Below are 23,643 nucleotides of genomic sequence, written 5' to 3'. Positions count from 1 at the left end.
GCGACCTGATTGTTGCGCTCAAGATTCACCTCCTGATCATTCATGGAAACTTTTTAAAACGTTTATTTAGTGTCAAAGTAGAGGAGCAAACACATAGCATTATAGTTGGACAGAACGAGGCCATTCCTAAGCGGCAGGGGATAAATAAGTTGATTGTTGCGAAAATCGAACTTATCCTAGGCCTGTGAACGGACTGAAACATTTGACCGATGAGCAGGAGATATTGAACCCACGAGACATTTGAATATTCAATGACAAAAAATTGACATGTGCTCTTTTGTTAACAAATATGTTGTGGTGAAACTCTTTTTGTATTCATTAATCTGATAATTAGAATAAGGCAGGTCAGGGATCTATGCATTATCGGATTCCTAAGTAAACCATACGGACTTTTAATAACCTATGATACAACGGTAAATGTAGAAATTAAAACAAGAGCTGTCACGCAAGTGACGAATGCCCCCGAAAGGGTTTCTTAAGCATACAGGCATTATGAAAATAAAAGCGAATGTAAGTAACCAATTGTTTAACCCATTACTTCATGAGCATTTTGTGAAAATGGTTGTTTTCATTGAAAAGTCTCCCGTTACAAGTTCAAATTGCTATCATACTATAAAAACTACTTCAACACTAATCAAACTTGGCACAAATGTTGACTGGACCATTGCCCTTAAAACACATGCTCACGCTCAAATTTTCTGTTACCATGGCAACGAGGGGACATCTCAAAATTGCAAAAAAAATCACTAGTTTGCGTTGATTTTTTCCATCAAAATTGATTTCAAAGTGCTGCAACTTCAATCTGGGGTCATTTATAGCCTCTCACAAGTCCAAAATTTTCTTGGCGATGAGGGGGACACCGCCCCCTTACCCCCCCCCCCCAAACAGAAGGGGACCCATCCCCCTTCTGGCATCCCCCTGATGTATCTTTTGGTTGGGGGACCGCGCCGGAAAAGTGGTCACTTTTTTTAACAACATCTCTCAAACAAAAACAAGTGTTGGAGCCTAAATGAGGCATTTTTTTCACCATTTGAGACGACAAAAATAGGGGGGGGGGTGAAAAAGGTGTTTAAAGGCGTGTATATCGCGTAATGGGTTAATATTGTTCTTGTGAAATGAAGTGCTATTTATAGCAAACTTAACATCTTGGGACAAGGGTCTTGGATGAAACACATCATCTTGATGCGGTAGACATTTATGCCAAGTTTTAAAATCCTTCAATGCATGACAGTGTTACAGTTTTGAAACTAATGTGTACCTTCAAACTCTTCTAATAAGCATAAGAACCTTCAAACTTATTAGAGTGACCTTGACCTTGGAGGTAGGAACACGGGTCTTATACACAACACGTGCAAAGTTATTTTAAAATCCTTCCATGCATGACAAAGTTATATTCCGGACACGAATGTGCGTACCTAAAATCTCTAATTGTGATAGCGTGAAGCTTCAAAATATAAGAGTGACCTTGACCTTTGAAAAGGGACATGGTTCTTGGACGCAAAACATCATTGTCATGTGATAGACATTTGTGCCAAGTCATTCTAAAATCCTTCGATGCATGACAAAGTTACAGTCCGGACACAAATGTGTGTACCTATAAACTCTTATTGTGATAAAGTGAAACTTAAAAATGTTAGTGTGACCTTGACATTTGAAGCAGGGACGTGATTCTTGGGCGCAACACATCGTCTTGATGTTGTAGACATTTATGCCAAGTTATTCCAAAATACTTTGGTGCATGACAAAGTTACAGTCCGGTCATATTGTATGTGAAACTTCAAAATGGTGGTGTGACCTTGATCTTTGAGGTAGGGATGTAATTCTTGGACACGACACATCTTCTTGGTGTGGTAGACACTTATGCTTAGTTATTTTAAAATATTTCGATGTCCGGACACGAATGTGTGTACCTATTAACTCAGTGTGATCGTGTGAAACTTCAAAATGTAAGTGTGACCTTAACCTTTAAAGTTGGGACAAGGTTCTTGAACGCGTCACATCGTCTTGATGTGGTAGACATTTGTGCCAAACGATTTCAAAATCCCCCCGCGTATGACAAAGTTACAGGCCGGACACGAATGAAGTGGGGACGCCCACAGACAGACGGACGGTGCGTAAATTATGGAAACTAAACCTCCCGAAAGTTTACGAGTTGCCACATGCCGAATATAAATAAACTCAATAATTTAAATCTTTCAAACCTTAATGCCAACAGAGTACTCTTTTCTAACGTTGGTCAGTAAATTTTGCACACACTGAATGTTTCATTCAATTAAGGATGTGCACTCTGCTGAATACAAGTATGCACTTATCTGCACTTTTGTTTCCAATATTTGATTTTCTTTAGACCGGGCGGTCAAGGATAACCTACGAACGTGCAAGCATTTATTTCCAGTAGGGTCCTTACCTCAGCAGACACTGGAGACGGCTATGAGATACAAGGAAATCCAGTAACCAGTCTCTAGCTCTTATTAAATATATTCCTTGGTTCTTTTACATGCCCAGTGTATAGCACTGAGGATTACCTGGGTTTCGTACCAGTAACCCTCTATTTAGGTGGGAAACACTGAAAGTGTTTCTGAAAAATAAATACCTTCATAAAGACATCTAACAGACTTACTCCAGAATTAAGAATATCTTGGATTTTCCAAGACCCCCGGGTACAAACTTTTATAGTTACAGCTTCGAACCAGTAACCCTCTTTTTAGGTGGGAAACACTGAAAGCGTTTCTGAAAAATAAATACCTTCATAAAGACATCTAACAGTCTTACTCCAGAATTAAGAATATCTTGGATTTTCCAAGACCCCCTGGGTACAAACTTTTATAGTTACAGCTTCGAAAATAAGTGCAACTGGTTTACTTATCTATTGTTTAAGTTAGTGCCAGAACTGAAGTTTGTACGACAAGCTTGTAAAACCCCAACATTTGCCGAGACTTTTTGTTTTTATACATGAACTTGTATAGGCAGTTGAGCCCTGAATAAGCAAGACCAAGGAGGCTTCCATCCTGGCATTCAAATAACTTGTCCAATTACCAAATCAATTGTGTTAAATGTGTTTCCATATCAATTTGTAAACTCTGCAACACCAGAGACCTACATAACAGCTCTGTGGTAAAACTAACTTCAGACATTTACATCCAATTTATAACATCCAATTCAAAAGGATCATTTGGCAATAAATACGAAACAACAAGTTTTTCAGGATTTTATCATTTATTTTTTCTTTTTAAGACATTCGCTCCATTTTAAAATGCAGGAGTTTATGCTATCTCTTGGTTTTTAAGTTAAAATCATTTGACTCTCAACTTTCAACTATGGTAGTTTCCTCGTTTCAAAATATGACACATGATTGGCAAAATAATTATATGTCACATGACAGAAGATTCAACTGTCATATGAATGTCACGTGATCTCACATAGGTCACATGATATCTAAATATAAGACACATTTATAATATAAATGTAAGTGCTGGCCTACTATATGCTCAACAATGTCAAAAAGTATTCTTTGACAACAACTTTCAGTATAAAAACGTCCCCACCTCTTCACAATATTGCAACAACTACCCCTCCTATATATTCTCCCTCAAAATACATAAATTGAAACATAAATGTAGCAATGCAAATAACAGTCACACATTCCATCTCATTCCTCGTTTATAACAAATGTCATTGGATCAAACTATGATACAATGAACTCAAAGAGGAAAAAATGATGCTTCAGGAAGAAAAACAATGTGAAAGAAAGAAGAATAATGCAAAAGATTTCAGGACAAACACTGTTAAGATTGGGAAACCTTCATATTCAATATCAAAGTCAACCAAAGAACTCTAAATGACATGATGAAAGTCGACCTATCTCATTAACGTCTGTTAGCAAGTTAACCTGGAAATAAATGCTTATGTTTGAGGCGATTTTTTGTGACGTAAAGACAAGGCAGTTTTGCCTACATTTAAGGTTCTGTTTACATATATTGCATAAATCTGTAAAACATGTTTTTCTTGTGTAAAAAATACAGAAGTCTTATGATTCATTTGAAAATAAAAATAAAACCCAACATACCAAATGTTGTTTTCATGCAAATTATGAAGAAATGTTGTTTTTTATTCAGTAAATATGGAATGCATTTCACTTCAAAGAATTTTTTATTATTTTCACTTGCGCCTTTGAGCTCTTGAAAATATTTTAATAGTCCCACTCGAAAGTGATATATATACTCCATATTTACTAAAAAAACACCCTGAATATTTTCTATATATGTCAATCTACTTCTTATTCATTACATTTTTTTTTACTCACCTCTGTAATAAATTCATAATCAAAATAATAAGAAAATGTGTACATTGTTTCACTTATAACTTCCCTTAGTTTATCATTATCAAATATTTGTACAACAAACAATACATTTTCCTTCGTATGTAAAAATTATAAATGAAATCTATTTAAAAGTGGAAAATGACGAAAAGATAACTTGCTTTACTTATTTCTGACTTATCTATGATTTTACCTGGTTTATTCTTTATTAGTAGATGTTCAGATATTTTAGTGTCAATTAACCACTGTTACACTAAATTTATATATAATTATCTATTTAAAGCTATCAGTCTGATGTATTAAATACAAAAGTTGAGAGTAGATACCAACAGGATAGTGTAGTCAGACTAGAACTGTTATGACTAGCCTTGTGACTTGCTCTATACTGTTAATAAAAGACCTGCAGTTATAACTGGTAAGTGTACAGAACCTTAACAAAGTGTTAATTATTAACATTTAATGCTGAGATGAACACATTCACACCTCATTATCACATTTTTGCAGGTACTTGTAGTGACAAGTAAAAGTATGTCCAAAAATCTCATACAAAAATTTACGAAAAAGACAAAAACATCCATTATTGATGATTCCCTTTTAATCAATCTTAGATTATGAAAGTTTTATTTTTTTCTTTATTACATTTGAAATTAGAGCTCAAATGATTGGTCCTAACAACTTGATGCACAATATTAAATCTTATCAAGAACAACCATATTTTAACATTTAAATATCTAATGTAATTAACAATTAGTTTCTAAATAATTGAATGCAGGGTAACTGTAACTTTATTTAAAACATGATATATAATCACAGTTTAATATTAACTACAGTAACCTTTTGAAACTTCATGGTACACAAAATATTGGACACCTTTTACCCATCACTACCATTTAACAAAGAAAAGGAAACAAGACAAAAAATAATCCTCACTTGACAATCTATGAGGAAAGTAAACAATGAGATTTCTGTAAAAGATCAGAGGTATCACCTATACATTCTAATTGTTACCATGGCAATATGACTGTATTTAAAGTATTCATTTAGAACATAGTAATTTCAAATATTGAGTTTTTAGCTTATCAAGCACAAAACCCTGACAATTTGACATCATTTTTTTTTCTTTACAACAAAACATTTAATTATTTCAACAATTGATAAACTCTGTACTTTGCAAACAAGTTGATGAGGAAAAAATAAAAACAAAGACAATTTTACACAACCTCCTATAAAGTTAAGTTAGCACTCTATATTTTTTAACAGGGAAGGAATACAGGTATAGGTTAAAGTTGCCTTATAAATTATATAATAAGAACATTTCTATTCAAATTTCCAGATATAAATCTGGTTTTCAAATAAACACTTTCACACATTACAGTAATGAAATATTTTTGACATTTCTTTTGGTTCATTCTTTTTGTAATTTGTATGTTTGTAACAACACAGTCGCTTGGCAACAATGTCCAATTCTCTGTGTCAGATAATAATGTTATGAAGGATGGACAGTAAGAGAAAAGAGAAAGAAAGATCGGGTCAAATGTCATCAAACACACACATGTATTCTCTTCATCATTTTCTCAGGTGCTGAACTATGAAATGTTCGGGCCTCACGTGCAGGGCACTCGTCAGTGCAGCTGCAGTCAATCCTGCAAAAAATAAAATAATAAATTACCCATAAAAATTTGTTTCTTACAATAACTAGCCATTATGATAATAACTGTTCGTGGGGTTTTATTTTTTTCAGAACTTAAAAAAACACAACAACCTTTTGAACGAATTATTTTACAGCCCTTTACACTTTATCTAAGGTACTACTCAGAAAATAAAAGTGGTAGGATTGCCACTAACATATCTGCATGTGGCATGTTTTTTTTTTGTTTTTTTAAATCTGCATATTGATGTTTTTTTAATTTATATTTTGAGTGTTTACAGTTTGACATTTACACAAACAATTGCATTCACTTGCTTTTATAATGCTGCATTAAGCAATAGATGCATTCTTTTTATTTACATGCATCTACTTGAGACAACTTTAATATATAAGCCTCTGCTTGTAGATTCAGAACCAAACATTGAAACCCCTGTATCTTCCTGGATACCCATTGTTTGGAATGGTCATAAGGAAACCAGCCGTATGGGGAACGTAGTTTTTTTTTTTTGCTAAAGAATGAATACTATATGGGATTCACATCTCATCATGCAGTGCCATTATCATTCACTTCATGCTTATATACATTTACATGCTGTCTTTCTAGAATTAGTATTGTAAGAGCAGCAAACAAGTAAACAATACTCTTTTATGCTGCCATACAAGTACACAATACTATTTTATGCTGCCATACAAGTACACAATACTCTTTTATGCTGCCATACAAGTATACAATACTCTTTTATGCTGCCATACAAGAACACAATACTCTTTTATGCTGCCATACAAGAACACAATACTCTTTTATGCTGCCATACAAGTATACAATACTCCTTTATGCTGTCATGTTTGAAGAAGTTTTTACAGCAAACTATGACAGTTTTTATATCAGTTTCTCCTACATATACAACACTGAGCTTATATTCAAATTTCTGCAAAGGTCTAATTAACAACTTGGTCTAACAAATGCTCCTGTAGTTATTGCTACCAGGATTCAGATTAAATTAACCTTTAACTGACAAGCCTTCACTCCCAAAGATTGACAATATTTGCCTGATTTCTTCCAATATTATAAACCAGGAACATGGTGATCCCTTAAAACAAATCACATGTTTTCTAACATGCTACAAAATACTTAAGTAACACATACAAACAGTATTCAATCAAATATCATATAATAGAACTTTTTTAGATTTTAAATTACAACATGTCCGAAGAATAATACTGACAGAAATATATAAGGATAAAATACAGATTTTAGTCAAACATTTACAGAAAAAAGTGTATTACAGTAAAATTGAACATTCCAGTAACATTCCAATCATCTTTTTAGGAATAGGTACTCCAGTTGTTTGTTTTTTTTACCTTTACACTTCTAGAACCAAAAGTGATAAGCCTTTGCCTCCAGTAGAGCCAAATAGTTTTCCATGCAGTCTGACCAGGAACTAAACTGCTGACTGGCAAACTTAAAAGTTTTAATCTTGATATCTTCAAATTGATAATGGACATGTTTAAGGAATTCAACAGGTTAAGGGTTACGGTAATAATCTGGTTCAAAAGTAGACCCAACAAAGTCATTACTTAGCAATAAAGGGAATCTTCAAAGGGACAAGGCTAAATTTTGTCTGTATCTTACTACAGTCTTTGTATGTCATGTATCCTGGAACTGTGATAAGCTTAACAGTCTCGGTAGGATCATATATCAATTAATCAACATATTTCACTGTGATTTAACAGATAGTCTTAGTTGGAAAATATACAGTCTTAATCATAGATATTTCACTGTTTTATTTTAAGTGGTACTAACACAGCATAGATCATACGGCGACTTTCCAGCTTTACTAGTGGAGGAAGACCTCAGGTGTCCTTCCTTGCATTATTTCAGAGAAGGACTGGTACCTAAGTAGAATCACAGATGTTCTGTAAGCTAGCTGGAAAGCTTCCTCACATGAAAGAATCCAAAGTTCTGACTGGATTTGAACCCATGGCAGTGAGAGGCATGTGGTCTGAAGTCAAGGACCTTAACCATTAGGCCATGGACGCGCCTTTGAACAGAATATAGTTTTAATCATAAATATTTCTCTGTGATCAACAGAACTCTTGGTGGATGTTTAAAGATAATTTTTTCACTTTATTTCCTTTGGTTTAATATCACAGACAGACAGAAATTTTTCATGGTGGTAACAACAAAAGCTGAGTACTTTCAATTCATATGCTCAAAATTCATAAATGACAGTTCTAAGAAAAATGGAAGCTAGACAAGTCAATTCAAGAAAAGTATTTTAGAATAAAAACTAAACTTATTTACATGGACTTTCACTGAAACTAAAGTACAATAACATTGAATTCCAAACTAGCAGGAAACGGCAACTGATATGTGAGAAATTATCGAATGTGAATTTGTGCTTTTGGTTGTACGAGATACAACAGTTGGAGAAAAACTATACATGCCTTTCTCAAAAATAAAATAATGATGAAATAAAAAATATAGCTGGCAACTAATTAAAAACTTTAGATTATAATGCTGCGGCTGCATCTTTATATACACAAAACTAAATGGTAAGCATTTCAATACTAACTAACAGAAACTAGTTAAGTCTTCACAGACAAGCTTTTTTTATATCTTTACTTGCCGTATTTGTTATTTGTTATGTAAATGTTTTTCTTCTAATTTGCAATGAATAATTATTGTATTAGCTTTTATGCATCTATTGATCTAATAGACTGCTAAAGATAAGCTTTGAGAACATATTCAAGCCAAGCTCAGGGACAGGAGGTGAAGTATGGAAGCTGGGTGGGAACAGTACATTAATACTGGTTTGGACCAGGAGGTACATAGGAGCCCTACCTCATGCTTTCTTCAGTTACATTTCTGTTATACCATGATAATAACAATATTTAGATTAATATCTCATGCAATTAAACTAGATACATGACATTCGTTTATCATACATAATTGTTAGGAATTAATTTTTTGGTTTCACGTCCTGTATAGAACAATGTGGAGCTATATCTGTTGTCACTTATGGCGAAAAAGTTAGGGCATCCTTTTTTAACTGTATCTTTCAGATATAAGGTATGTTAACTGTCAAATTTTCTGATTTCAGGAAACATGGTATTAATATGTTGTTGAAAACACATCTCTAAGATTATAAACCCCCCTATCCTCCCCCATCCCAACACTGAAAACCTGTATTGTGCTCCAACATGCAATACTCGGCCACTGTTAATTGATCTTTTAGAAATTTATAAATACCCTGTGGCTCAGAAATGCAAAATGCTAGAATAATCTCCATAGCACTACAACTGCATATACTGTTTGTCAGCTGTACACGTATACAATATTTAACAACATTGTACAGAATTTTTTTTAATTTCAAAGTGTTCCCCGGCTATAATTTATATATAACACGTCACTTATTGTATTATACAACTAAAACTTTAGCTATGCATATAAACAAGCATTATATATATAATTATGCGCAACATATGTGTAACATAACTTAAGAAAACTCTGACAACATAGAACTTTGACTATTATCAATATGCATGGTAGAATAATGTTACTGGAATATTCAACTAGGAACTTTGAACAATGTAAACAATCTTAAATTAACCAACAGTCTATGTGTATTACAGTTAGTATGAGGAGACATGATTCTGAATTAACCAACAGGAAAAATACAGTCTAAAATTCTTCTGATTAATTGTACTAGCATCTGTGAAGTGTTTTAGCCATTTTGTTTTGTTTTTCTTAACCCCCCCCCCCCCACAAAAAAACCCCAGTGTTTTATCCATTTTGTTTTGTTTTTCTTACCCCCCCCCCCCCACAAAAAAACCCCTGTGTTTTATCCATTATGTTTTGTTTTTCTTAACCCCCCCCCCACACACACACAAAAAAACCCCAGTGTTTTATCCATTTTGTTTTGTTTTTCTTAAACTCTAGCCCCCCCCCCCCCACATAAATTATTTTCCCTTTTTTTCAGTCAATTTGTAATCCAAAATATCTTAAATATACTTATCCATCTTTCAATCTGGACAAAACCATTTATCATTTTCAAAGGAAATTTCATAACAAGTTCTGACTGAGTAATGAACAGAGCTGTCCCTGATCAGATGACACTGCTGGCTGATCTTTGTCTGCATGGGTAAAATTTGTCGTCACCAGCAAAATGCATTATTATTTTGTGGAATCTGTAAAAATTTCAATTTGAGACCATAGCTATCAGCTTTTTTTTGTATGCCTTTTATGAAAATTAAAGGGGGAAAAGCAAAGCTTTGCATAAATATAGAATAAGTTGGCAAACAAATAAATAAAACACAAGATTCTTTTTGTCAAAAACAAATTACTGCTAATTTTTATCCTTGATCTTGTGTCAAGTCACATCTAACCATGCAGAACTTGATAATCTCTAACCACTTTCTAGTACAACTAAATGCTTTATAGCATTATTATGTAAATATAAAATTAAATAATTTTATTGTACAAAGACAACTAGAACAGGTTTTTCACAAAGTCATATCTCCCCTGGTAATTGTGTTACGAAACAAAGACTGTTGCCTACTTACATGTTGTTTGTTTTGTTTCGAGAGTTTTAACGATTTAGTGTATTTACTGCGAGGGTTGGTAGTTCTGCACGTGCTGGCCCCCATGATGCTGGACTGGCAATAGAAACAAACAAACTCAACTCATGCAATGTAAATAACGCAGGTTGTTTGTAAAAAATCAAAAAAAATTCAGGCAAGCTGTCGGTAGGCTTCAAAAATATATAACAAAATTACTCAAGCTTCTCTTATAACACAGATATCAAACAAACTTGAAAATCTCAGTCCAATAAAAAAATTCTCTTAAAAAATAATAAAACTTTACACAAAAATGATCCCAATCATACCTTTTATGGGAATTGTACAAACAGATCCATTCTTTGCTTGCAACATTTATGTTTTCATGTGACATGAAAAATAAATCGATTAAAAAACAATTTTGCAATACTGAAGACGGACACTCTTTTATGGCCACTGACAGACAGCAAGAAAAATAACAATCGGTTCTGTGAATGAACTACATACAAGATCAATTAGGCAATTCCTTTTTTCGACTTGGTGACTTTGATCTCAAAGCGCCTACACACCAACTACATACCATCTTAATAGAATATATATTTTATCTTAAGTATCAAGTCACAATCACGCTAAAAAATGGGAAATTTTTTCTTTCTTTTAGAAAGGGCTAGCATGTGATTATACAATTTTAATAATGGACATGTTCCACAAGTATCACCTTCAACAAGAAGTGCTAATAGGTAATAATTTGTTATAAAGGTAGCGAAATGTTATTCAAGTGGTATTTTTCATGTATTTCAAACAAAAATGTTATTGTCAGATATTATGTGTAAGAATTACCTATAATTTATCAAGTGATATAACTGTGTGGTGACATTGCCGAATGAACAACGTGTCTGACTAGTAAACTAAGGATTTGAGAAAAACAACAAGTATATAATAATTTTCTTGAAAAAAAAAAGAAAAATCAAAGATAAAGTATCCAAGCTTTTTAATTTACAAAATCACAAGTATATTTGAAGCACAGCCAATTACACAACATCACCTTTGAAACTGACCAATATAGCAGTACTTACTGAGGATTATTTACCTACAACCATTATATTTTTCTAATACAATGTATAATACAACAATGCCCAGAAAACCTGTAGGAAGCATTTATCAAAGTGCAAATGAAGCTTGAGTAATTTTGTCACAATACAGAAACCTTGCTTTATTATTTCATACATGCAAAGGGGGCTTACATGATTTTTGGAAAAATAACTGGTGTTCTTATATTGCATTGTGGGAAAAAAGAAATATTATAAATACTTGTTCAATCAAACTCAAATATCTCTAAACAAAATAATGTCTTCCTTAACAAACAGAAACACATTTGCATTTGTAAAGAACAAAAAAAAAAGATTATTATCACAAATCATTTTTTTTTACATTACATTTTGAGCTTTAACTTTTCTGCCTCGACAAGATAAAATATATACAATAATGCCATGCAATAATAGGCTACCGGTCAAATGTATTTTTACTGTCCACTCTGTATATAATAAATCATTATGCAACAATATGATCTAAAATAGATTCTGCTTTCTATCTCATCTAACTAGACTTTGATGTTTTCTTCTTTTATAAACACAGCTGTATCTACAGTAGGAGCATTTAGTTCAACAGCACACAGAAGATTGTAGATTATTTAAATCACCCTTGAGTCTGCTTCCTGGAGCTAACCAGTACTTGTGTCAATGAGTCAATCCTATAATCCTTGAATTTTGAGAAAACATCTTTACTTTTAGATAACCACTTCCTTTTAGTAGGAGGTTACCAGGAGGTATATTTAAAATGCAGAATGCAGATACCTTGACAGCTTCAGTTAACTAACAGACCACGTTTACTTTTGCCAATTATCACCCTAATTATCATTACTTTGCCAATTATCACCCTAATTATCATTTACTTTTACTATATCGTTCCGCACTTTCAAAACCTTACTTTTCCTCATCGTCCATTTTACTCTTTTGGTGACCAACAACAAAAATATTATTTCAGTAACTAAATTTTGAATCAATATATGTATATAATACTTGTATGTAATTAAAGCATTTTCACAGCTAATAAATTCAACTCATATCATGTAGTGTTAATACTCATGCATGAAAGCTCAGCAAAAATAAGCAGTTAGCTTGGACTGGAATTAACATGTTGGCATGCCTGATTTGTGGTTATCAAATAAGAACCGTTGAACTGATTTTGATGGCAATAATTGAAATGGCAAGCATTATGTATTCAATACTCTATATCTGTACATATATCTTAAGCTGAGATAAAACAATAAATGTGTTGGTGCTTAAGCTAAAAAAACCCCTTTCATTTTAATGCGTTATTTATGCATTCATTTTTCTCCCGATAATGGAAATTTTTCTGTTTTTTTTTGTAAAATCACTGTTGGAGAACAATTTTAAGAAAAAATCTCAAATAATCATGTTATAAAAGAAACTGTTCTTTTTTCCATTGTTATAATACTCATAATGAAAAAGTAATCAATATCAACATAGAACAGGGAACATAGTTATTATACTGGTTAACCAGTCTCAACTTCAGCATCTGATTGGTTGATTTTCACCACATTTTGAAATAGACCAATGAAAAGACTCCATTGTTGAGACTGGTTCACACAATCAAGTGTTCAAAACCCTTGTACCAGGTTCACAAACAATGAACAATGCAGTTTTGTTGTGTTGATTAGCTAGGATTGTAATGCAGGCTTAGAACATGAGCATAGGAATATTGATGGCTTACCCTGTGGGATAAAATGCTGCATCTGATGATGGGAACCCTGTCCCCCAGTCTGACCAGTAAGATTCTGTACACCAGATTGTGACATCAACTGTTGTTGCATGTTGGCTATTTTGAGAGAAACAACAAAAGAAATACATATGTTTTTTTTATACCATTTACACAATCTTATTCATTCAAAGTCATTTTCAAACACTGCAGCCTTTTTGCTACATACTGCCCTGACATTTTGTAAATGTTACATATACCATGGGATTATTGGTAAAGAACAATAAAACATCAACATCACGAGTAGCTCAAAGCTTCTGCAACCTTTAGATTATAGTGAAATTTTACATGTATTTTTAGGATATTGAGGGTAATTTTACTTCTAATAATATAGAGGCATTCACCAGGAATACAGCATTTAAACAAATTCAAGATAATTCCAAGTACCGGAATATTCTATATAAATCTCAAGTTTAAAGAGTCACTTTTAATGTATATGGAATTTTTATTCAACTGTAACAACAAATGTTTAAAGCAACTATGTACCTGTAATTTTAAAGCATTTCAAGCTTATTTGCTTTCCTCATTGTAATTTTTATAACCTAAACACCTTTGAAATATGCCAAAAAGAAAACCTTATTGGTTTATGTAAATAAGACATAATACACGATAATTTGAAAACTGTACATACCAGCCATATGGTGTCCCTGGAATTGTGAATTATGTAAAGGGTGTGGAGTTAATCCTGGAGCAGGTGGCATCATAACAATCTGGTGTTGCATATTAGGTGACTGGTGCGGGTGTGGCTGTAAACTGTACGTTACTGAAGTGGGCACCGATGACTGATGCGGGACGGAGAATTGCTGACCACCTGCTGAGCCCTGCATCTGCATTGGGTGCCCGTGAGACGTGTACTGTTGGAAGTGCATCTGCTGCATGGTTTGAGGGGACGTTGGATTGTGGGGACTTGGTTGTAATGGGGGATGACCTTGTAGTGGGTTTTGTGGGTAGCCTCCCTGATGAGGCTGGGGCGTGCCTGATGGCGGGGGATGCTGACCAGGATTCATCGTCGGTTGAGTGGGGTTTGTGTGAACCGGACTAGGTGCTGGATGATGTTGACCGGAGGCACCCGAAGGGGGAGGGGGGTTCATTTGTGAGTTGTGTTGGGGCTGCTGGGAGTTAGGATTTGACATTATGATGTGGTTTGGTTGATTAAAATGTGATTGATGTGATATATGAGCTGGCATGGGCACCTGTTGATTTGGCGTTGTCACTGAAACAAAATCAAAATTACCATATTGTATTGTACTGTACAAAAAACAAAACAAACACAAAAATCCTCATAACGATCTGTCAATTTAACACCTAAGAGTCCTTTTAAGCAATTAAGGAATTTACCAAACAGTGAAAACTAATCATTATGCTAAAATAAAGACCTTACAAGCCATTAGGATACCAAATAACAGAAATTGTCTTTTCTATGCAAAAAAGTTTGAACTTACTATAGACTTGTGAAGCCTGATGTGCTGGGTTACTCTGCTCCATTCCATGCTGCATACTTGAAGGCTGAACTCCCTGACCCGAAGTTGGTGTCATAAATCTCTGACCTCCAGATGGATTGGCTGCTGGCATTGGCATGACCTGCTTGGTGAAGAAACAAAACAAAATCTACTGTATTTAAGCTCTACTTAATTAAAGGGCATACATGGAGCATTTTTTATGCAGGGATCAAAAACTCCACTTGTATTTATGAGTAGACATCGGTCCTAGACAAGTACAAAATCATTGTATGCTCGTCAGGCAGGACGAGTGGAAAGTTGTCAATGTAAAAGAAAGCTAGAATTCTCAAAATCAGTTTACTTACATTGTTATGATTTTACGATAGGGAATGTGCCTGACAATACCCTATAAAGTGCGCAATTTATACATGACCTAAAACACAAGCTTGTGTGCAGTTTTGGTTTGTTAAATTTATGTAAACAAACCGATAATGAGAATTTTTAGCCATCTCTTGCATACGTGAGTTTTTTTTGCATTGGCGAAGTTTACCTTGAAAATCAAGTCAAAAATGAAGGACAAGAAGCAAAGCATGCAGGACAAGTAGAAATTTGAAGCTTCTCGTCCTGCCGGACTAGTGGCTCTGAAAAGAATTTTCAAATATGTTTCAGAAATGACAAAATTCTGCCTATTCATGTTAATTAGCTTTTTTTTTTCAATACTGTAACACATCTTAATAAAGTCAAATGAAATCCAAAACAAGAGCAATGTAAGCAGCAATAATGATTTTCTGTTAAAATAGCCACTTTGACAAAATATGGCTGCAGAATTATGCCCCTGGTCTAGCAACTGCCTCTTGTCATGATAGGTAAGGATTCTAAGTTTCATATTCATACTGATATCTTCATAATCATTTAATGGCCTAAAATGAAGTTTTTGTATGACAACAACAAAGTTGCAGTATTCAAAATAGCTGGACTTTTTCTTTAAAACAGGTGAGCTAAAAATGTACATTCCAACCTTTTCTTCAGAAAGCTTTCAACATTACTAGATTTTTACTTCATACAAAATCCAAATTGGGAATTTAAGAGTACCACAAAAGAAACTACTAAACACAATGAATTAAAGAATACCCTTTGAAGTAATAAATTCTTGTAATTTCCAAGGATTTCCTTTTCAATGAATTTAAAATACCTCTTAAATGGAAATAAACAATAATAATAAAGGAGACTTATTTGACTATGAGGATTTCATGCTACTGAAAAACATGTTTTAACATTGCAAATATCTCAATTTAGTGGTAGTATCCAATTAAGGACATCAGGCTTAAAATTCTCCATTCAGGAGTCTACTAATTTCAATTTCACATATAGACCCTAACCTAGCAAACAGACTCAATAATTAGTTGAACTATGCATTCTTTTATAAAAATCCAATTGTCTTTATGTCTGTCCACACAGTCTGTCCACTACATAACTTAAAACAAGAGGGCCATGATGGCCCTGAGGTCGCTCACCTGTATATAGCCCCCCCCCCCCCAGACGTTGCAGGGCCAATTTAATCCAAGGGCTTTTATTTGCACAAACTTGGTAGACACCCATAAGAAGATGTTTCATGCTAAACATCTAAGCTCTAGCTCATTGGGCTTTTTAAAAGAAGATTTTTTTAAAGTTTTTACTATACACATATAGTTAAAAACAATGACACCCCTGGGGCCGGGCCAGGGCTTTTATTTGAACAAACTTTGTAGACACTTACTAGAAGATGTTTCATGCTTAATATCTAAACTCTAGCTATTTGGGTTTTTTCAAAGAAGATTTTTTAAGTTTTTGCTATACACATATAAGGAAAATCAATGACCCCCGGGGCGGTGCCAATTTTGACCCCAGGGCTTTTATTTGAACAAACTTGGTAGACACCTATTAGAACATGTTTGATGCTAAATATCTTAGCCATAGCTCTTTGAGTTCTTTAAAAGAAGATTTTTTAAGTTTTTAATATATGCATATAGGGAAAATCAATGACCCCCCGGGGCGGGGCCAATTTTGACCCCAGGGCTTTTATTTGAACAAACTTGGTAGACACTTATTAGAACATGTTTCATGCTAAATATCTTAGCTCTAACTCTTTTGGTTCTTTAAAAGAAGATTTTTTAAGTTTTTACTATATGCATATAGGGAAAATCAATGACCCCCCGGGGGCGGGGCCAATTTTGACCCCAGGGCTTTTATTTGAACAAACTTGGTAGACACCTCTTAGAACATGTTTGATGCTAAATATCTTAGCCATAGCTCTTTGAGTTCTTTAAAAGAAGATTTTTTAAGTTTTTACTATATGCATATAGGGAAAATCAATGACCCCCCGGGGCGGGGCCAATTTTGACCCCCAGGGCTTTTATTTGAACAAACTTGGTAGACACCCATTAGAACATATTTCATACTAAATATCTTAGCTCTAGCTCTTTGGGTTCTTTAAAAGAAGATTTTTTAAGTTTTTACTATATGCATATAGGGAAAATCAATGACCCCTCGGGGCAGGGCCAATTTTAACCCCAGGGCTTTTATTTGAACAAACTTGGTAGACACTCACTAGAAGATGTTTCATGCCAAATATCTAAGCTCTAGCTCTTATGGTTTTTTAAAAGAAGATATTTAAAGTTTTTTCTTTCGGTTGCCATGGCAACCAGAGTTCTGCATGGAATTAAATTCTTTGAACAATTTTTAAAGGTGACCACCAAAGGAACATTCCTGTGAAGTTTGGATGAAATTGGCTTAGTGGTTTATGAGGAGATGTCATTTAAAGTAAAAGTTTACGGACGGACGACGGACGGACGGACGGACGCCGGACGAAAAGCGATCATAAAAGCTCACCCTGTCACTTTGTGACAGGTGAGCTAAAAAAAACAAGATTGCATTTGAGAAAAATGCTATGCCACCGCATGGTTCAAATTTCATAGCTGTTCATGGAAAAGAAAGTAGGTCACATCATCAAAATCTGGTCACCTGATATCAAAGTTCAATTTTACAACTAAAACTGTGCACATGGTCAAAATGTCACTGCTGTACATCAAAGGACAAGAAAGTACGTCATTGTCCCCTCGTGCAAGGCATAATTTCGACCCAAGGTTTTAATTCAAAACAATCTTGATACAGGTCCACCAAACAACATTTCAAGTCAAATATCTAAGCTATAGCTTTCTCCCATTCAGAAAACATTTGTTTTATTTTCTGTTTTTACTATGTGTACATAATGAGAATCATTGCCCCCGGGCAGGGCCAATTTTGACACCAGGGGAAAAATTTGAACAACTTTGGTAGAGGACCTTTAAATGATATTATATATCAAACATCAAAGCTCTATGCCTTGTACCTTCACACAAAAATATTTTTATTTTTTCACTATATGTACATAATGAAAATCAATGACCCCCCGGACGGAACCAATTTTGACCCCAGGGCTATAATTTGAACAATCTTGCTAGAGGTTCACTACACAATGTTTCATGCAAAATATCTTAACTCTAGCCTTTGTAAATTTAGAGCAGATGATTTTTTAAGTTTTTACCATATACATATAAGGAAAACCTATGGCCCCCGGGGGTGGGGCTAATTTTGACACAAGAAGCAAAATTTGAACAACTTTGGTAGATTACCTTTAGATAATATTATTTAACAAATATTAAAGCTCTAAGCCTGGTACCTTCAGACAAAAAGATTTTTTGATTTTTTACTATATGTATATATTGAAATCAATGACCCCCAGGGCGGGGGCAATTTGACTCCAGGGCTATAATTTGAACAATCTTGCTAATGGTTTACTACACAACGTTTCATGCAAAATATCTAATATCTAACCTCTAGTATTTGTCAATTGCTAGAAGAATCTTTTTTAAAGTTTTTACTATATACATATAAGGAAAACCAATGACCCCCGGGGCAGGGCAGGGCCGATTTTGACCCCAAGGGCTATAATTTGAACAATTCTGGGTAGAGGTCCACCAGACAATGCCTTATGCAAAATATCTAAGCTAGATGCCTTTTGGGTCTTTACAAGGTGTTTTTAATTTTTACTATATGCACATATAGTGAAAATCAATGACCCCGGGGTGGAGCCAATTTTGACCCCAGGGCTATAATTTGAACAATCTTGTTAGAGGTCTACGAGACAATGCCTTATGCAAAATATCTAAGCTCTAGGCCTTTTGGGTCTTTACAAGAAGATTTTTTAAATTTATTCTCATAATTCCTTTTGGTTGCCATGGCAACCAGATTTCTGCATGGAATGAAATTCTTTGAACAACTTTAAAAGTCCTTCACCCAAGGAACAAGCCTGCCAAGTTTGGTTGAAATTGGACTAGTGGTTTTTCACAAGAAGATTTTTTAAGTTCACTATATAATCTATATAACACACACACTAACACACACACACACAGGTGAATCGCTATATGCCACCGCATCGCAGATGCTGCGGTGGCATAAAAACCCCAAAAAATTGAAATCAATAGTCATAAAGCTATGAAAAAAGACAAGTGCTTTGTGTATATCTGCCAAAAAAACCAAACTAACCTGTCCCATCTGGTAACCTGTAGGTTGTGGTGGCATTAATTGTGGTATAAATTGTATATACTGTTGCTGTTGGGACTGTGCTAACAAAGGCTGCCCTGTTGCTGCTTGCACTGCTGAGGCAGTATAGTCTGGCTTCACTGACACAACCGCTGCAAAAAATAACATTCATTTTCATGGTTTAAGTGATACACAATTGATGACAATCTCCTAGATTAGACCCTCTATATACCTGAGAAGTAAAACTTGTATATAACAAGAGCCATGTCAACATGGCCATCCCCCGCCGAATGTGTTTGCTCATTGGAAGAATGTATATGTAGTAGAGCGGAATAATTCTATTTTAAGAGGTCTTTTGGTAATGAAAACTGATGGCTATAGTGATTACAGATTTGAAACCTATGTGAATACTGATGGCTGAAAATAACAAAGGGCAATTACTGAAAAATAATGCAGGGTAGGTTATCATTATTGTGTGCTGCATCCCTCCTCAGTAAAATCTATCCACCTATGAAGTTTCAAGTTGATACCTCAAATACTTTTTGAGAAAAAATTAAAGTATGAAAAAGAACAAAGGGCAATAACTCAAAAATTATAAAAGGTAGAGTTATCATTCTTGTGCAGTGCACACCTCCTGAGTCAGAGATCTATGCACCTATGAAGTTTCATTTTGATATCTCAAAGGCTTTTTGAGTTATGCTCTGGACAAAAATTAATTTTGAAAAATAACAAAGGGCAATAACTCAAAAATAATGCAGGGTAGAGTTATCATTCTTAAGCACTGCACTTCTCCTCAATGAGATCCATCCACCTTTGAAGTTTAAAGTTGATACCTCAAATACTTTTTGAGATAAGCTCTGGACAAAATAGCATGAAAAAAAAAGGGGGAAATAACTCAAAAATTGTATAGGTAAGAGTTATCATTCTTGCGCACAACAGTCCTCCTCAATAAGATCTATCCACCTATGACATTTCATGTTGATATCTCAAACACTTTTTGAGTTATGCTCCACTCAGGTGAAAAATTAGGTATGAAAAATAACAAAGGGCAATAACTCAAAAATTATGAAAGGTAGAGTTATCATTCTTGTGCACTGCACACCTCCTGAGTGAGATCTATGCACCTATGAAGTTTCATGTTAATATGTCATAGGCTTTTGGAGTTATGCTCTGGACAAAAATCAATTTTGAAAAATAACAAAGGGCAATAACTCAAAAATCATGCAAGGTAGAGTTATCATTCTTGTGCACTGCACCCCTCCTCAATGAGGTCTATCCACCTATGAAGTTTCAAGTTGATAACTCAAATACTTTTAGAGATATGCTCCGGACAAAAATGTCGGACGGAAGGACGGACGGACGGAGACTATTTCTATATCCTCCGCCGAAATTTTTCGGCGGGGGATGATAAACTAAAGATAACGAAATGAACCGTATATATACTCCTTGTTTAGACCCTGTGGTCTATTCCAGGATATTGCCTAATTGATATAACACACTGTATCAAAGTTACTGTCTAAATATTTGCCTTTCAGAATTTACTGTAAAACCAAATAAATAATCTTTACAGTGTGCAGGAAATTCACCTTAAATCAAATATTTTTGTAATTGTTCAAGTCAAACAAGCTTCTTATTCTTAAACCAAAACTCATGCACATTTCAAGATTTTATGAGGAGTCAGGCAACTGTTATATATAATCTTTCTCCTCTGATTTTAAAAGTGCGCCCTCAACATGCGGATACAAACATTTTTTTACACCACTGATAACAAGTTTAGGCATACTCCAGACAAAATTTTGGTCACTGCATTACAGAATTTATATAGCACTATTCTATACAAATTTCTTATATATAATATAGACACATGTGATTTCATCAGTTTTAACCTTTAACCTACTTGTTGGTAATAACAGACTCTACACCCATGCTACCAGTGCAGACCATGATCAGCTGGCAAATAATCTGCACCGTTTATAATTCAGTCAAAAATTATTTTGAAATGTCCCTACAGACAATTTTTTCATTGTTCAATTTCATAAATATGATGCTCAAATTAGGATTTGTCAATATTGTAGGTTCCAATAAGCATTATTTATAAAGATATTACCCAAATTAACATTTCATGTAAATAAAGAGAGGTAATTAGAAATTTATTTTCTACAAATTCTATGTCAAATTTTCCAATAAGAAATGAATGCATGTAATTTATTGATTAAATATAATGTGCACAAATATTTGCAGCACACATTTTACATATTCTTCGATGTTTGAAAATAGTTTTATTTGCATAATTATATACATATTTATTTAATTTTACCCATAAAATATGGTGCTATATCAGTCAAATATATTTCATATTTTTAAAAAAAATAAATATGATATATAAATATGAAAGTAGGTGGGGTCAAATCTCATATTTATTTTAAGGGACTTCTTTCGCCATTTTGTTTGAAAAATCTGAAAAACACAAAACAAATTTTTGTTGAATTTTTGCTTTGAAAACTATCTTGAATGATAGAAAATGGTCTAACTAAGAAAATTAATCCGAACACCAATATCTTTAATTCAGTCATTAACGCTGTACAGACGTTTAAAGAGATGTTTACTTGACGTCACAATGTAGCGCCAAATATCGCGTGCAAAACAAGACACAATAATATATTACTGCGCGCTGTACAATGGCAGTTGTGTAGCAATCAATAGGGTTAGTAACCATTTTTCTTTGATAATGAAATTAAATAAAAAGGTTATTTTTTCGTGAAATATGGAATATATTTTCACTCAACGTGATAAAATGCCTCATATTTTCACTCGCCGTCCTGGCTCGTGAAAATATGTGGCATTTTATCATGTTGAGTGAAAATATATTCCATATTTCACGAAAAACGAAAAAATATCCTCTATTTTTTGCAAGTGTGGTATACACACAGTAACAATATCAATCACAAAACATACAGGATATTTAAAAGATGGACAAGTCCATTTAAGATATATATCATGGTAAAGGTTAATATCATATATGACTCTCACACCAACACTCCAAACAGATCAAGTTAACACTTACCTCTTTTAGGTCTGATGTTGTATGGGGGTTGATTTCCAGGGTTATTAAGCACCATTTGGGGAGGCATTATATAATGCTGGTTTGAGCCTGGGTATCCTGGAGGGATGCTCATGGGTTGGTTCATTGGACTTTGGGTCTGGGGACGGGGAGGAGTAGGTGTCTGTTGATGACTTGCTTGTTTCTGAAATAAAAACAAATGAAAATATTTTATTTTAACCTATTAACATTCTCAGTGTTTCTGCCAGAATAGATTTTTTGGGGGTCATTTGTGACCCTCTGTATAGAAATATGAGGGTCATTTGAAATTTTTAAAATTCAAAAAAAGTAAAAACTACAAAAGTTTATCTCAGAACTGTTTGATTTCACATGTTAACTTCAATTTCTCACTTTTTATGGTTGCAAATGAAAATTCTTCTATTTAAAAGAAGAACCAAGGCTTATTTGCAATAAACATTTCACATGTCAGACATCTGTTTATAGCAGAAACTTTTAGATATTTTGGCCACTGAAGCCCCTATCTTTAGTGGTGTGTTTACCATTGTGAGAAAAGCATCGGCATGCACAAGTTGCTTGTTTACCCAGACCGTATATGTCTAAATCCTGGATACCGTGACTGATTGTAGAACGGTTAAAAGTCGGACAGAAAATGTACCGATAACGACACAGAATGGGCTAGCAATTTATACATACAGTTACCGGAAATAAACAAATTTCAGACACTCGAACAATAATTGCCAATATTAACGAGATGGCGCTATTAATAGCAGAAATAACTTAATGGAAAGACATCTCATTAAGGTAGATTATAACTACTTCATGAAAAATTATAAAGAATCTGGAGACATGTCCCTTTAAAGGGTTCAACTTACAGGTTGGAAAGACTGTTGCTGAGTTGACTGCCTGGGAACCCATTCATCTGCTTTAGGATTTAATGTGGATTTTTCCAATCTAAAAAAAGAAACATAAAAAAATATATTATCTAATTCAATAACAACTAAAAGTATTCAACATCTAGCACCTCGTAATACACATATCTAAAGTTGTAACTCATTTTATCTTTGGGCAATAGTAACTAGCTCATGTCAATAACCTGCACATTTTAAGCTCTCTAGATCCAGTGCTACCTGTCTAACCAGGCCCTCTAGTTGCTGCTTATATATCAAAACCACTTTTAACTGTTGATCATTATTTTCTTAAAATCAATCAACAAATCTGG

At 34.1% G+C, this 23,643-nt stretch overlaps 1 protein-coding gene across 3 annotated transcripts in view; it reads right to left on the bottom strand.

Moving 5' to 3' along the window:
- Positions 1 to 3,197: 3,197 nt before the first annotated feature.
- LOC132730220 (ataxin-2-like protein) overlaps positions 3,198 to 23,643 on the bottom strand; it is a 32,809-nt gene continuing 12,363 nt past the window's right edge. Inside the window, exons 13-20 of one of the 3 annotated variants that reach the window (XM_060716089.1) lie at positions 23,297 to 23,375; positions 22,428 to 22,608; positions 19,367 to 19,515; positions 14,807 to 14,948; positions 13,996 to 14,577; positions 13,320 to 13,424; positions 10,533 to 10,625; positions 3,198 to 5,961 (exon numbers count right to left, since the gene is read on the bottom strand). In XM_060716089.1, coding sequence (XP_060572072.1) covers positions 10,576 to 10,625; positions 13,320 to 13,424; positions 13,996 to 14,577; positions 14,807 to 14,948; positions 19,367 to 19,515; positions 22,428 to 22,608; positions 23,297 to 23,375 — 1,288 coding nt within the window. In that variant the 3' untranslated portion in view covers positions 3,198 to 5,961; positions 10,533 to 10,575. The remainder of the gene's footprint in view (positions 5,962 to 10,532; positions 10,626 to 13,319; positions 13,425 to 13,995; positions 14,578 to 14,806; positions 14,949 to 19,366; positions 19,516 to 22,427; positions 22,609 to 23,296; positions 23,376 to 23,643) is intronic. The other 2 variants (XM_060716087.1, XM_060716088.1) reach the window with 2 other exon arrangements.

Source organism: Ruditapes philippinarum, unplaced genomic scaffold (genome assembly GCF_026571515.1).
Source record: "Ruditapes philippinarum isolate M1 unplaced genomic scaffold, ASM2657151v2 ctg3469_1_1_1_1, whole genome shotgun sequence".
Taxonomy (NCBI): domain Eukaryota; kingdom Metazoa; phylum Mollusca; class Bivalvia; order Venerida; family Veneridae; genus Ruditapes; species Ruditapes philippinarum.
The sequence above is the reverse complement of the archived record's forward strand: the minus strand, read 5'-3'. Positions and strand labels throughout refer to the sequence as shown.